The sequence below is a fragment of the Microtus pennsylvanicus genome, chromosome 18 (assembly GCF_037038515.1).
Source record: "Microtus pennsylvanicus isolate mMicPen1 chromosome 18, mMicPen1.hap1, whole genome shotgun sequence".
In the NCBI taxonomy this organism is placed as follows: domain Eukaryota; kingdom Metazoa; phylum Chordata; class Mammalia; order Rodentia; family Cricetidae; genus Microtus; species Microtus pennsylvanicus.
Window position 1 is genome coordinate 41,010,017 of NC_134596.1, and position 16,104 is coordinate 41,026,120.

General features: G+C 40.7%; 1 protein-coding gene across 3 annotated transcripts in view; it reads right to left on the reverse strand.

Moving 5' to 3' along the window:
- Acer3 (alkaline ceramidase 3) overlaps positions 1-16,104 on the reverse strand; it is a 66,943-nt gene that overhangs the window by 20,678 nt on the left and 30,161 nt on the right. Inside the window, exons 3-6 of one of the 3 annotated variants that reach the window (XM_075952392.1) lie at positions 12,923-12,975; positions 10,703-10,755; positions 7,239-7,320; positions 2,103-2,138 (exon numbers count right to left, since the gene is read on the reverse strand). In XM_075952392.1, the coding sequence (XP_075808507.1) occupies positions 2,103-2,138; positions 7,239-7,320; positions 10,703-10,755; positions 12,923-12,975 (224 nt within the window). The remainder of the gene's footprint in view (positions 1-2,102; positions 2,139-7,238; positions 7,321-10,702; positions 10,756-12,922; positions 12,976-16,104) is intronic. The other 2 variants (XM_075952393.1, XM_075952394.1) reach the window with 2 other exon arrangements.

The window sequence follows — 16,104 nt, forward strand, 5'->3', positions numbered from 1 at the left end:
GGGTGTAGATTCTCCTCCAATAACCACAGCCAATCAAAAAGGCAGAGTTGTGGATCCTAGTCCCAATGGATACATCTACGAAACAATTCCTGCCCCTAAGGCTCAGGAAATATTGCATACGAGATGGAAAGACTGTAAGAGTCAGAAAGCCAGGGATTTACTGTGAGACTGTCTCTCCTAGTAATATCAGAAGCTACACCCATAAAGTCTCACCAACATGACTGTCCAAATATGAGCTAGACCAGGATGGCAGCAATGCACATGCCAAACTGGACGGGAAAAAGCCCATGAGGCCTCAAGCTTACACAAAGAACACAGGCAACCGAGGGAAGCTGGGAATGGGAGAAGCAGCGTGCCCAAGGAAGAGCTTGTCGGGTGCCAACTGATCACTCTGAAAACATATATACAGGGAGCAATATACAGACCGAATATGTTATATTTAGGAATATAATTGTATACACATATGCGTATATGCATGCAGTAACAATTAGTCTCTCTCTCTCTTTTGGTAAAAAGAGGCCATAAATTTGAAGGAGAGTGGGAGGAGTATATGAGAGAGTTTGGAGGGAGGAAAGGGAATTAAATTATAATTGCTCTCTTTTTTTGTTTATTGTGACTGGGTTTCTCTGTAGTCCTGGCTGTCCTGGAACTTGCTCTGTAGACCACGCTGACCTCAAACGCAAAGATTTGTCTGCCTCTGCCTCCTAAGAGCTGGGATTAAAGGTGTGCATCACCACTGCCTGCCTTAGAAAAAAAAAAAGCAAGCTGAGCAATCCATGAGGAGGAAGCTAGTAAATCTTACACTCTCAGCTTAAGCACCTATCTCCAGGTTCCTGTTTGAGATCCTACCTTGACTTCCCTAAATGATAGACTATAAATGCTAAGATGAAATAAACCTTTTCTCTTAAGTTTCTTATTGCAGTGACAGAATCAAGCTAGGATATTCTCTGAAGTCTTTTTTTCCAGACTAGCTCCTCACTCTTTACTTGTGTTTGATGAATTTAGCTTTTGTGGCCCACAGAATCTTGTTACATGGCCTAGGTTGGCTTGAATTTGCAATCCTCTTGCCTTAGCCTCCCAAATTCTGGGATTATAGGCACATACTCTCTGACCTATGACTTTGATAATTTTAAAGGTTATAGTCAACTTACTTTGGGGAATTTCCTTAACTTTGGGTTTGTGTAAATCACATGTCTTCGTGATTTACTAAAATGTTGCAGTGCCCTCAGTGAGTTATGACAGGAGCTAGCGTGACAACTATCACTGGGGACACTAAATTCATTGTAGACTTTTCTAAATATGGCATCTAAGCCATGAGCTCATATTAATATTGACCTCAAGTTCTTTTTTAATTATTATTGCTCCAAAGCTCTTTAAGTTAACTTTATTTTACATCCTGACCACAGCCCCCCCCCATCCTCCTCTGTTCTGAAATGGGCAGGCCTCCCAAGGGTATCAACAAAGATGGCATATCAAGTTGCAGTAGAACTAAGCACCTCCCCTTGTATTATGGCTCTGCAAGGCAATCCAGTAAGAGGAATATGACCTCGAATTCTAAAACCTCCTCTTGCTCCAGACTCCTGAGTGCTAGGATTAGAGGTGTGCACCACCAAGCCCAACTATCTCTTTCTATATTTGTAACTAACTCCAACAGCGAGAAACAGCTTGCTTGTTCAACTGTATGGTAGTTTATTATAAAAAAAAAACAGTACAAAGGATGCAGATGAGAACGAGGAGGTATGGCAGAAGGCACACACACTTTCCATGCCCAGCTGAGCACGCCACTGTTCCAATCTCTTGAAGCATTTATCTTGTCTTTGTGTGTCTGCATGTGTGCACACTAGTGTGGCACAACCTGAGGACACCGAGCTTCCCTGATTGTTAACCTCTGGGCCGAGGGTGTGAACCACCATGGACACGGGTAGTCCAGCCTACTCCCTCTTTTATCAGTACACATTATTGTTGTATGTGGGGAAGAAAACCATAACTTCATAACCTCCTGATCTTCACAGGCCACAAGCAAGCATATGGTACACAGACATACATGCAAGCAAAACACTCATATAAATAACATGAAATAAATAAATCTTTTTAAAAATTACCTGATGGAATATAGGCTCTTTTACTTTTAGGTAAATCTGAAAAATATTATTAGAAACGTAAGTGAAGGAAGGGATATAAATCTATTCCAACCACTCTTCAGACCCCAGCCCTCTCCTTCCCCAAGTTATCCCAACCAGACCCCAGCTACATAAAACCAATCAGGAAGGCGAGCGCCGACAGACAGCTTCTCCCAAGCCAGCCTAGCCACGGCCAAGGAAATAACTATTCAGGCAGAGGTGGACTACGTCAGCACTGGTCTTTAGGTCACCACCAAGGAGGGTGGAGGATACAAGGTTATTCATGAAGGGTAAACAAATTATGTCGACAGTCTCTGTACCAGCAGAAAGAATACTGTAGTCAGGGATCAGAGTCAAATTTCCAGCTCTTCACTTACTTGCTCCAGGGTCTCAGCAACCGTCACCTAACTTAGAAGACTTGGAGCTTACCTGCAGAATGGAGGACGCAGCATGGAGAATACCAGGCTACGTGAAAGGATCTAGACACACTAGATTATCAGGCAGGGAGCCACTTAAACACATTCCTTGTACCCATTTCTGCCTCCCAACTATTCACTACCTAGATACACCTTTAGTTACACAAACCCAAGTTTCAGGCTCCCAAGTCTTGTGGGTGTTAAGTTCAATGCCTTTGCAAGATTTAATATGCACATATTGTCTACAGAAGCACACTTTTAAATGACATAGCACAAAGGAATCAAAACTCAAACAACCCTTCAATGACTCTTGCCCCACCACAACCAAGTTCAGGCTCCTGTCTCCCTGTCGGGCCTCCCTCTGGTCTCCAGAGCAGAGCTGCTTTGACGCGTTGTCACCTTCAGCCTTCTGCATCTGAAACACTGCTCGTCACTGTTCAGAAATCCTCCACAACTCACAAGTACTGTTGAAAATTCAACACAGACTATTCCTCCTTCGAGTCTTTTCTGATCTCTTCCATTTCCAACAGAAGCCACCACTCACCACCTACCTATAAGCTCTACGGCAGTGACCTTCTAACGCTGTGACCCTCAACACAGTTCCTCATGCTGTGGGGACCACCAACATAAAACTCTTTAGTTGCTACTCCATAACTGCAATTTTGGTACTGATATAAAATGTAATATAAGTATCTAATATGCAGGCTATCAGATATGTGGGGGTGACGACCCACAAGCTGAGAACTGCTACCTATGGCATTCTACTGGTTTGCTGCTTTCCTGTAAGCTGGTAATCTCCTTGCTGTCCAGAACTGAGCTTAGATATCTTTACATCTTCATTTAATGTAATCATCTAATGAAACTTCATATAGTTTTAAAACTTAGCTAAAAATTTATTTCTGAAATGTTTTTTTTACTATAAAAAGACAATTATTTCCTGTAAGTAGTCAAAGGGTTTTGACTGAAACATTTCTTGTTAACTATAAATTTAATAAAGAGAATGTGTCTAATTTGTGTCTTTCCTTCAAAATACTAACTGGAACTCATTATGTGTCTTAGGTTAGCCTTGGACTCACAATCCTCCTGCCTCTCTATCTCTTGAGTGCAGGGATTATAGGTGATCACCAACAGGCCAGGCTTAAGGATATGTCTCTTCAACACTCTCTTTTCTAGGCCAAGAATTATGGAGTCCTTATTATGTGCCAGATATTAATATTATAACTAGTATAAAAATGTTCTATTTTATCTTTATTTTTATCATAAGAAAAACTAAAGCTGAGAGAGCACTAAGTAAAAATATTAGATCCAAACTCATATCCAACTGATTCCAAAGCTTGCTTGATTCGCTTCTTAGCTTACAAATGGGTCTAATCTTGATTTTGATGCCAACTTGCTAGATAAACTTAGCTAGCATTCTTGACTTATTCCCTCTGTTAGAACAAGGGCATGCCTTCTTTTAATTTCTGTAGTTGTAGGATTCTTCCATTATTAACCAGTACAGAGTTTAGGCAAAGGAACACAGGACTCGGGAAACAGTGAATATTGTTTACCATCTTAACATCTGACAGTTTCCTTTAGTAGGTTGTTATGCTTCCCTTTTCTTATCTACTCAGAGACAACCAATAGCTGCTTTTGTTTTTACATTTCTTCATTGTATGCATATGACATCACGAGGTGAGATCAGAGTGCAGCTTATGAGGGTGAATTCTCTCCTTCCATCCCATGGGTTCTGGGAGTTGAACTCAAGTAGTCAGGTCTCAAGGCAAGCACCTCTACTTGCTAAGCCATCTTGCCATCCTCCCTGTTTACTGTTCACATCTAGTTTGTACTCTGTGACATGAGGCTTTCTTGTCTTTCCTGTGTCTCTGGTGTCTGTTTTCAGTCTCCTTGGCTGGCTATAGTTCTCCATGGTCCTCAAATGTCTGCATTCCATAGGGTTGTATCTTTTTAGTCTGAACGGTGTGTTTTACTTTGGTACCAGTTCACAGGTCTCCGTATTTCTGATACAACCTACACCCCAAACAACTCCCAGATCTGTACCTTTAGTCCACCTACCTACCTGTTAAGCCTCCAGTATCGCTAATACTGGATACTTCAACTCAACATATCATAAACCAAGTTTATTCCTTCCTACATCACAGCATACGCTTACTATCTTTTCTGAACAAGATGTTCGTAGTTCAATCTGCAAAGCAGAGGACACCTTGCAGCTGTCAGTTCTTTCCCCACAATAGACCAGGCTGGCCCTGAACTCAGAGATTTGCCTGCCTCTGTCTCCTGAGTGCTGGGATTAAAGTTGTGTGCCACCACCATCCAGAAATTTAATTTTTATATTTTAAGACTCATGTAGCCTGGCCCTGAATTTGCTATGTAGAAAAAAAATGGCCTTTAACTCATGATCCTCTTGCCCTTGCCTTCTGAGTTCTGGGATTATAGACTGTTCCAACATGCTGGCTCTATGTTTTAATTTTAAAAGAAGGTCTTGCTGTGTAGTCTATGTTAGCTTCAAACTTGGGATGCCATGCCTTGGGACTACAGGCATGCACATGACTTACATGGCTACAGGTTCTGTCTTTGTTCCCCTTCTACCCTCTCTAGTCAATAGGCCACACATCCCAGACTGGGCACAGCTGCTTCTTTACATCCTCACCACAGTTACAGTACTTCAATCTTAGTCCCAAATTTTATGAAGTATGAAAGGTTCCTGTATTTAATCTCCAGACTCCTTTAATCTATCTTCTGTAACACATAATTTTTCTAAAACTTGTCTGATTACATTTTTCTACTTTATGGATCAATACTACTTAGAGAACAAATTTAATCTTTTAAGCACAGCACATATGGGACGTTATCACCTGACAGACTGTCTCATTCACTAGATCCATTTACTACTTCCCCTACCATAGGGCAATTACATACATAAAACCTCTCTCAATTGTCCCCTTGATAACTTAATTGGACAATCAAGGCAAAGCATTCAGTAAACACCTGGCACATGGTAATGTTCAAAAAAGAGCAATTCACTTTGCTATTCTAAGGTCTGTGTGTACGGAAATACAAAAGACTAAAAATGCTTGTCACACTGTTGCCCAGAGGCCTGAAAACCCGCTCATAGTTAACATCTAACTTAGAGACTCCCCTGAAGCTTCCCTGACCGACTCAAACAGTATTTTTCTCTGGTTCTGTTTTCCTTCCTCAGACACAGTCTTTTGACGTAGCCCAGGACAGCCTCAAGCCTTCATGCCTGGTTCAGGCAGGAATCTTTGTTTTTGTTTTTAAAGTTCTAAGCTCAGAACAAAACATTACGTAGCCCAGGATGGCCTCAAACCCATGTGTGATCCTCATCAAGCAGTATTTTTTTAATTAAAGTTATGAAGGAAGTGGGGGCATGCTGAGACAAGTCAGAGCGGACGCTGGCCTAGAACACACGATGTGGCTCAGGATGGCCTCAAAGTTCTTATCCTCGTTTTAGGCGCCAGGTGTTGGGATAACAAGCACACACCATCATCTTGGCTTCAAGAGTAAATTAAATTTTAAAGCAATTTGTTTTTATAATGCTTAATTATTTGTCTGCATGTGCACACATGTGAACATGCCTGCACACGAGTGCAGGTGCTGTGAAGGCAACAGATCCATCTACCGTTAGAGAAACGGGTCTGTGAGCCCCTGACAGCGGTGTGCACGCTAACCACTGAGTCGTCCCTCCAGTCCCACAGTTAGCGTTTAAAGATGGCTCCTAAAGACAAAAGATACACACATGTATGATGTCCTAACTGATCCTCTTCTCACATCACTATAGGACGGGCTCCCCCTTTATTCTCGCAGTCATTATCTTTGATCCCTAGTAGAATGAGTTCCCTCATGGATACCAAGGGGTTCTTAGTCACTTGTATTTCTAGTACCTGACACAGATTTCCAAAGAAAAGTCATAGTATGGCCAACGGGGAAAACCTCACTTCTTGTTTTTAACAAGAAAGAGGGAGTAAGTTCATCCTTGAGAAAAACAATTTTCCCCCATCGCTATTAAGGATTTACTTTTTCAACCTTTTCTTTATCTAAACACACACACACACACACACACACACACACACACACACACACTAAACAGTTAATTTGGGGACTGCAGAGACGGCTCATTGATTAAGAGCACTTGCTGCTCTTACAGAGGACCCAGATTCAGTTCCCAGCACCTACACGGTGGCTCATGACCACCTGAAACTCCAGGGGATCTAATATCTTCTGACCTCTGCAGGCATCAGTCATTCAGATGGTGCACATACATATAGACAGAGCACTCAAATACACACAAAAAATAGAATCTAAAAACAAACTTTTCAAAGCTTTTTTTAATTAAAAGTAATTTTTGGCCTGGCGGTGGTGGCGCACGCCTTTAATCCCAGCACTCGGGAGGCAGAGGCAGGCGGATCTCTGTGAGTTCAAGGCCAGCCTGGTCTACAAAGGGAGTTCCAGGACAGGCTCCAAAGCTACAGAGAAACCCTGTCTCGAAAAACAAAACAAAAAATAAATAAATAAATAAATATAAAAGTAATTTTTGAAAAGGAAATAAAGGTGCAAAGACTAAAAATAAGACATCCCAATTGCATAAAAACATCTCAGTCTGCACAGCTTGACACCCACACTGGAAGCTAACTACTCCAATCTCCTACACGGTACAGTTTACTGGAGACTAAGTATGACTTACCGTGGTTACTATTAGACTGAATAGGACTAGGGTAAAAAGCAGATGGTAGTTTATTGAGCTCTTTGTCTTGAAACATTCAAACCTTTAAAATAAGAGAGAAAGAAATTTACTTTACAATGCATAACCAGGAACAACTCTTGTGATCCAACAGTACTCTCTGTCTCTACGTCCCACCCTTTGGGTTAGAAACACTGAACTGGACACAGACTACAAGAGGCTGTCGGGATGAGTAGGAGTAACGTAACTTCGGCTGAGACAATAAATTTCTCTCCTGCATGTATGAAGTTGGAGAGACAACAAAGTCAATTAAGTAAATGGAGTCAAATATGGTATCAGATAGTCTACGGCTGATATCTGGAGGCAGCGAGGTGAGCAAACAAGGGAATGAATGAGCGGAGGAATAACCTGAATGAAAAGAAAAATAAAGTAGGTAGAAAGACTTGGAGCCATGCGGAGAGACAGGATAAAGAAGACAGAGGCACAAAGACAGTCCTTTCCAGGTCTAGGGAGCCAAGGCTGGACTCCCTCTATAGGGTCAGCTTCCTCGTGTCCTGACAAAAGGGAAGTCTCTTTAACTCCAGTAGCTTTGTGCATTTGTTATCCTACAACAATGCTCTCTCTGAATGCAGCTACTGAGATCACTGTGCTGCTAGGCATGGTAGCTCATGCTTGCTACCCAGCACTCAGGAGGCCAGGACTGGAAGACAGCCCTGGGCTGCAGAGTGAAATTCTGTTGAGAAGAGGAGAAAGAGAAAAAGGCATTACATTATACTTAGTTTTCCTATGTGTCTCCCCAACTAGACTGTGAATTCTTTATGTACAGTGATGAAATCTTACTATATTTGCAGACAACTACTAGGTCAGTGCCCAACGCACAGGAGATAGCATGAGGGGGCAGCGGGCCGCCAGTAAGCACTCAACCTTTGAGGACTGCATTAGAGCAGACAGCTAGCAGTGCATTCTCACTTTACTCACTGAACTACATGCTTATCTCCTCCGTAAAGAAAGGAGACTGGAACAGGTCTCTATGCTCCTTCACCTTTAAATTCTATGGTTTTATGTCTCTGAAGATGATACAAATATCTTACTTTTAAATTATATGATTTTATAATTGGATAGAAAAGTTAGTGTATTTATGAATTATAGTTTCATTTTTGCTTTGTCTACAGCTGAGAAACTTATATCGAATGTTCTCAAAGGCATCAGACGGCAGCTCACAATTGTCTACAATTTCAGTTCCGGGGATACAATGCCTTCTCGGTCCTCTACAGGCACACACGAGGTGCACACGTCATACATATAGGCAAATCACCCATATGCACAAATGTTACCACTTTATTTTATGCATTGACTTTTTTATATATATCCAAGATTTACTGGATGGTTTCCACTTGTCTTAAATCAAGGTGCTTTCAGAACTACTTTGATGTGGGATTCCCCTCTGTGTGCTGTGATTACCACTGATTAATAAAGAAACTACTTTGGACCTATAGCAAGGCAGAACTTAAGTGGGGAAAACTAAACTGAATGCTGGGAGAAAGAAGGCAAATGCCGAAACTTTACCCGGTAAGCCACAGCCTTGTGGCAAAACATAGATTAATAGAAATGGGTTAAATTATTATGTAAGAGTTAGCCAATAAGAATTAGCTAGAGCTAATGGGCCAAGCAGTGATTTAACTAATACAGTTTCTGTGTGGTTATTTCAGGGCCTCCTACAGCACTACTTCCTCCAGAAGGAGCACCCAACTTTTTGTAAGCTGTGTTGTCCCGGCTGCTGGCTGTCAGGACAGTGGAGCAGCAAACACACAGACTGAGTATAACTGAAGGTCACAGTGATTTTATAGCCTCCTGCGTATTTCACATCCGTGATGTGGGAACTGGGGCTCTTCCTCTTTTCCTCTTCTGGAGAGGGATGAAGGAGAGCTTTACAAGAGGCATGTCTTACATCACCACCAGGAAGGCTATCACTGCTTTCTGATCCTGGCCCTGTCCACACAGGGTTAGTACTGGACTCTTTTGCCTTCTCCTTCCATGTTTACCACGAAGGCTTTCCAGCACATGCTTCACAGATGCAAGCACACAAGGCAAGCAGGTTTAGAAACAGCTGGAGGTCTAGACTGCTTTGAGTACTTGATATGGTCAAAGAACATCCTAAAACCAATCCAAAACAAAACAAAAACCATTCAGGGTCAGAGAGATTATGACCCTTGTAATTTTCTATCATGGGCTCTTTCCAGGGATATTTTAGTGTCCTTCAGAGACTGTGAACCTGTATAATATAATGTATGCCTGACATGGTTATTAATGAAGATACACTCAAATCCTTGAGCAGGTTGCTGAATTTCTCGTGCTTTACTTTCTTGTGTATAAAGCCAGCTCAGCACCTACTGTCGTCATTAGTGGAAATCTGGAGACAGTCTGTGTGTGTGTGGGGGGGGGGGTGTCACAAAGCCCCATCACGGCTGAGGAGCTGCTGGGAAAGAGACAGTCTGGATTCTGTAATGGTATGGCCACTGGTACGTCACCTGCACTGTCTTAGAGAAAGCCCCACTTCCAAGAGCAGCTGATCAACACAAGTGGACCTGATAGGTTAAAATAATAATAATAATAACAATAATAATAATAAAAATAGAACATGAAATTGGGTAGTTAGGGAGATAGGAATAGATCTAGAAGAGTTCAGGGAAGGGGCAACAGATGATCAAAATGCAGTGTATGAAATTCTCAAACAACTAATAACTATGAGTTACTTCACTTTTCGGGTAAGCTTTTATCAAGAAACAGTTCATGAGCTAATGAAATGGTTCAGCCTGAAGACAACGTTCAGTCTCAGTTTACCAGGCTGGGAGGAGAACCCACTTCTGACCCCGGCATGTACACTGTGGTACACACACATGCGCACACACATGCACACACGCAAGCATGCACACACTAATCAACAAGAACAATAAAGGAAACTGGTGCTGGCTCAGCCACTAAGAGTGCTCGTTACTCCTGTAGAAAACCTGGATCCAGTTCCTAGCACATGCGTGCTGGCTTACAACCCTCCATAGCTCCAGTTCCAGAGGATTCAATCCCCTCTTCTGGCCTTCTCATACTAGGCATGCACATGGCGCACAGACATACATGCAGGCAAAATGCTCACACACATAAAATAAAACTAATATTTTTTAAACGCAGTAACTAAAAAAGAAACCACTCATACTACAGTATAGAGAAACTGCTCCAAAACTTTTATGGCACAATTTGGACACATTCTTCACTCAAGAGAAGTCACAATGCCTATTTAAGTCAAATTAGGATACTATCTAAACTGGCATTTAGGGTTCTGAGATTACTGTAGCTTCCCAGAAACTAAACTCTCCACTAATGTCACAATTTTTTTAATCTTTTACATTACGTATCCTAGTAATGTAATTAGATCAAAACCCACAAGGAATTGAATTTCAAATGTCAGTACTCACATGCAGTACACAAATACACAGCAGCTGTAAATCATGGGGAGCTCATCCAACAGCTACATGAAGCAGAGAGACAAAGTGTGAGCATAGTACAGCTAGTTATGGACGTCAAAATAAAATTCCTAGTGCTCAGTACCGATTATTAATTCTTATTTAATTTCTTTTGCTAATTATTTAATATATGCACCACCATCTAACTTACTTGTTAGTTGTTTTTGAACCATCAAAGTTATCTTTCATCCCTTCTAAGACAGACATCGAAGTCTGACTGACTTATCCCAGAGAGCAGAGTCCAGGCCAAGAAAACCATAAATTATAACTGTGCAGATTTGGTAACTATTTAGAAAGTAAAATAAATAGATATTTGTTATTAATTTTTTTTTTTGGTTTTTTCGAGACGGGGTTTCTCTGTGGTTTTGGAGCCTGTCCTGGAACTAGCTCTTGTAGACCAGGCTGGTCTCAAACTCACAGAGATCCACCTGCCTCTGCCTCCCGAGTGCTGGGATTAAAGGTGTGCGCCACCACCACCCGGCTGTTATTAATTTTATAGAAAGGTAAGGAGAAAGAAGCTAAAAATGATACATCAAGCTTCTTGCCTAACAATTCAGGATACAGTAGTGCAGGTGAAGGAGGTTGTGAACCATTTCAGCGTTCTCAGATATTAGAAATGCCCATCAGGTAATGAGACGTACAGATCTGCAGCTCAGGAGAAAGGCATGGACTCCAGATGTCTGTGGCTTATTTAAAAGGACTACATTTACAGAAATATAAGTATTCGCTCATTTGGTGTGCGCGTGTGTGTGTGTGCACACTCGTGGAGGCAAGTGGTCACCCTTTAAGTGTTTTTCCTCAGGCACTCAAATCTTGTTTCTGACTGAGCTGGAGCTGGTTGAATGGGGCAAACCTGATGGCCACAAAGCACCAGATCTGCCTGCTGCCTGGGACGGCAAGCATAAGCTACCATTCTTGGCACTTTTGTGTGGACTTTGGGACTCAAACCCAGGTCCTCACACTTGCAAGGCAAGTGCTTTACTGACTGAAACATTGTACCAGCACCTACTTACTTATTACAGAGCAGAGAGAGGGCACTGTTGGGCATGCATGTAACTGCACACATGTGGAGCTGGAGGACAATGTCTGGAAGTTGGCTCTCTCCTTCCACCAAAAGGATCATAAGCATAAACGCAGGTGGCTGGGCTTGGCGGCAAGCACCTTTCTTTGTCCTGTCTCACCAGTCTGCATCTTATCACTTATTGATGGAGGAAGGTCATTGGTTAAATAAAGAAACTGCCTTGGCCCTGATAGGTTAAAATTTAGATAGGTGGAGTAAACAGAACAGAATGCTGGGAGGAAGAGGAAGTGAGCTCAGACGCCATGCAGCTCTCTCCAGGGCAGACGCGATGCAGCCAGCCACCAGGTCAGACATGCTGAATCTTTCCTGGTAAGCGCACCTCATGGTGCTACATAGATTATTAGAAATGGGTTAAGAGGCTGAAACTAATGGGCCAGGCAGTGTTTAAAAGAATACAATTTGTGTGTTGTTATTTTGGGGTATAAGCTAGCCAAGCGGCCAGGAGCTGGGCTGTGGGAAGAGGCCCGCAGCTCCCTACAACAGAATGGCGCCCCCAAAAAAATCTTTTTGTCCAGTTTTTAAAAAACATTTATTTTATTTGTGTAAGCATTTTGGTTTCATGTACTTAGTACCATGTGTATGTTTTGAAAGAGTTTTTGGATCCCCGGAACTAGAGTTACAGATGGCTGTTGAGCTGCCATGTGAGTGCCGAGAACCAAACCTGGGTCCTCTGTAGTTGGCATACAAAATAACCAGGTCTGAATTTCAGAACGGCCAGTCTACACTAACCTGTAGTGTAACCCTGTCTCGTTAGAGATGATAAGCCAACAGGTTCAAATGACTAGCTAGATAAACTCTTCACACCAAAGACTGGAGGCACCGAAGAATATGTTTTCGTGAATAGCTTACTACTTTTTAGAACACCTCCATGTAACAGCTAATGCTGTTTTAAAGTTATATGTGTCTGCCCAGAATTGGCATATACAGAAAGCCATACTACTTCTTTATACGGTCAATTTGAGTCCTTTGACCTGAAGGGAAAAACTTCAAGAAGACAAGCCTCCCCCCCATCATCCTTTACTTATGTGTTCTTTTCTCAATTTGGAGGTGTCTCTAAACTGAAACAACCACTTTCTTTTGCCATTACTCACCTGCATTTCATACTTCAGAGTCATGTGGAAACACCAGGAGCCCATCCCCACCACTGAAATTAAGACAGGCAAATAAAAGGATTAGCAAGAAATTATTTGGGGGCCAGAGTGACTTCAGAAGACAGTAAGACATTAAGTACTAAGTCCTGAGGAAAACTAAGTCTATAAGTTCTTGTGATACAGGACACAGACGATGCTGAGTTAGTGCTTTGACTGAGGATTTTGGCATTGAAAAAACAAAAGTAAGCACAGTATAATTTTTCTAAAATTCTCCCTACTAAGTAGTTTACTAGATTAACAATACTCTATTTTTCTATAAAGTTTACTGGGTACTCAGGACCAGCTTTCATGTGCATAGTTGGTCAGCTTCCTTTAGCACTCTCTTGTACTCCTCTGATCCACAAAACCTAGCCATATAATTTAAAGAGCCACAATATCATATATCTAAAACTACTGTCAGACACCTGAATGTTCTCTTTTGAGAACTTTTTTGAGGAAGTGTACTGCAGTCTCTATGTGTAAATAATTAATAACTAACGCTGCTTCTTTCTGACTCAGTCTAATTCTTTCTGTGGTCTACAGTCTACAGATCTAATGATCCAAAGGAGCACCTCAGACGCTGGTGGCCGCTTTGGGCTGTCTCTCCTACAATAAATAGTTCTATGCACTGAAGTTTTATGCTATGCTAAGTATGCTGACCACTACAAATGCTCTAGGCCCTTTCGTCTTCACAGAACCATTATCAGTTACCATCTGGACTTCATGCAGTTCACTGACAATGAAGGTTCACAAATGTCATAGCACTATTAAGTAATAAGGAAGGAATTCGAACTCAGGTTCCTTTATAAAATATTTTATATACAATTTATATATCTAGGAAACAATTACAGAGCTATGTACAGAAAGGCACAGAAGACATTTTCAATGTTCTGGCTCAAAAGTGGACTTTGTAAGCCTAGCTAATAAAATTTTGTAGTTACGTAGGACTTTTATAACAAATATTGTGTCAATAGTCCATATATTTTATTTCATGCTAACTGAAAGTCCCTCTTTTGGTAGTGCTGGGGATTGATGCAAAGGCTATGTTTATGCTAGGTAGATGCTCTACCCCTGAGCATCCCAAGCCAAAAGAAACTGTAGCTCAAGACAGAGCCTAAATTGTGAAGGTTTACTTCACACTCTGTATTCAGGCAAGCTCTCAAGTGGCTGGAATTACATGTGTGCCCCACTGCACCTGGCCAGATGTGTAGCTCAATTTGTCCATCTTTCCTTACACCTGTATTTAAATCACAGAAAGCCTTTCCAAAATGCTGGACATAAATTCACACATTTTCTTTCAGCATTTGTAATATTTTGGTTTTTATGTTTATTATTTTGATCAACTGAGAATTTATTTTTGTGTATGATGCAAGGTACATAGTCAATTATTTTATCAATTATTTTTCTAGCATCAATTATAAAAATATTTTACCTTCGCCCTAATGACTGGAGATGCCATTTTAACAATAAGCTATGTGTCCAGAAATTTGTGTATTTCTATTTTATCCCCTCTGTTGGAACATAACTATTCATAACAGTTCCTTATGACCAGGTGATGGGCACGTCTTTTTCCCAGCACTCGGGAGGCAGAGACAGGTGGTTCTCTGAGTTCAAGGCTAGCCTGGTCTACAGATGGAGTTCCAGAACAGTCAAGGTTACAGGGGGAAACCCTGTCTCAAAACCCAAAAACAACCAGAAAAGTTCCTTATGATTCTTTGTATCACTGTGTCAGTTGTAATTCATCTTCATTTAACTGATCATATGCATTTGTCTCTATTCCATTGTTTCTGCTCTGGTCTTTATTATCTCCTTATGTTCATTATTTTTAGGGTCTATTGTTTTTCTTTTTTAGGATGCAGTGTTAGGGTTACTTGAGCTCATCTTTTCTGAATGGCTTTGCTGTTCCCTCTAGGTTTTCATATGCTGTGTTTCTATTTTATTTTCATTAATTCACTCTTTATTTATTAGCATATACCTTAGCTTCTGCATATCTGTAGAATTCCTAACATTTTTCCTGTTATTTATTTGTAGTTTTACACCATTCTTATCAGAAATATACTTAAAATCATTTCAGTCTTGAATTGTTAAGGCTTGTTTTGTGGGCCAACATGTGCTCTGTCCTGGAGAATGTTCCATGTGCGGCGAGGAACATAATGTGTTCTGTAGCTGTTGGGTGTACTGTTTTGTAAGTGTCTGTTAGGTTCATTTGGTCTATTCTGCAATTTAGATCTGCTCGGTTTTGTTTTTTTTTTTGTTTTTGTTTTTTTTTTTCCTGGATAGTCTGACAATTGCTAAAAGTAGCTGCATTATAGTCTGACTTGTATATGCATTCGTGACTGTTGAATTGCCCTGCTTATTATTATGTAATGAGCATCTTTGCCTCGTCTTATAATTTTGACTCAAGTATTCTGGCTGAGCTTAGTGCAGCTACTCCTTTCAGGATCCATGTCCACAGACTGGCTCAGCTGGAGGCAACATACAATTCCCAGTTTTGTTTCGTAATCATTTAGCTATTCTGTGCTTTTTAATTGGAGAGATTAATCAATTTACATTCAAGATAACTATTGATAAATAAGTACTTGTTACTATATTTTAATTCTTTTATAGTAGTTTTGTATATATTTTTCTTCAAGTATTCTCTTTCTTTGGGGTAGTGACTTGTCTCTGGTATATTCCAACTCCATGTATTTTATTTTTAGTGTATTAATTAAGATTTTTTTTTTTTTTTGCTCTATGGCTACTATGAAACTACCAAGAATGTCTTACAACTATAATAGCTTGTGTAAACAGATTAAAAACCCAGTTTGGCCACATAGAAGAAAGCAAAAAAAAATCATTTTGATTTTTAATTTTGTAGACAGGGTTTCTCTGTGTATCCCTGGCTGTCCTAGAACTCACTCTGTAGACCACAGTGGCCTCGGACTCTACTGTCTCTGTCTTCCAAGTGCCAGGATTAAAGGCATACACCACCACTGCCCAGCTAAAAAAAAACTTCATATTTTAACTTTTTCCCTTCCTAAATTTTAAATTTCTGATGTCACAATTTATATTTTATTATCCACATAATTATTATAATTACCATTACTTTAATAGCTTTGTCTTTTATCCTTCATACTAGACCTAATTAACTTATACTTATAGCT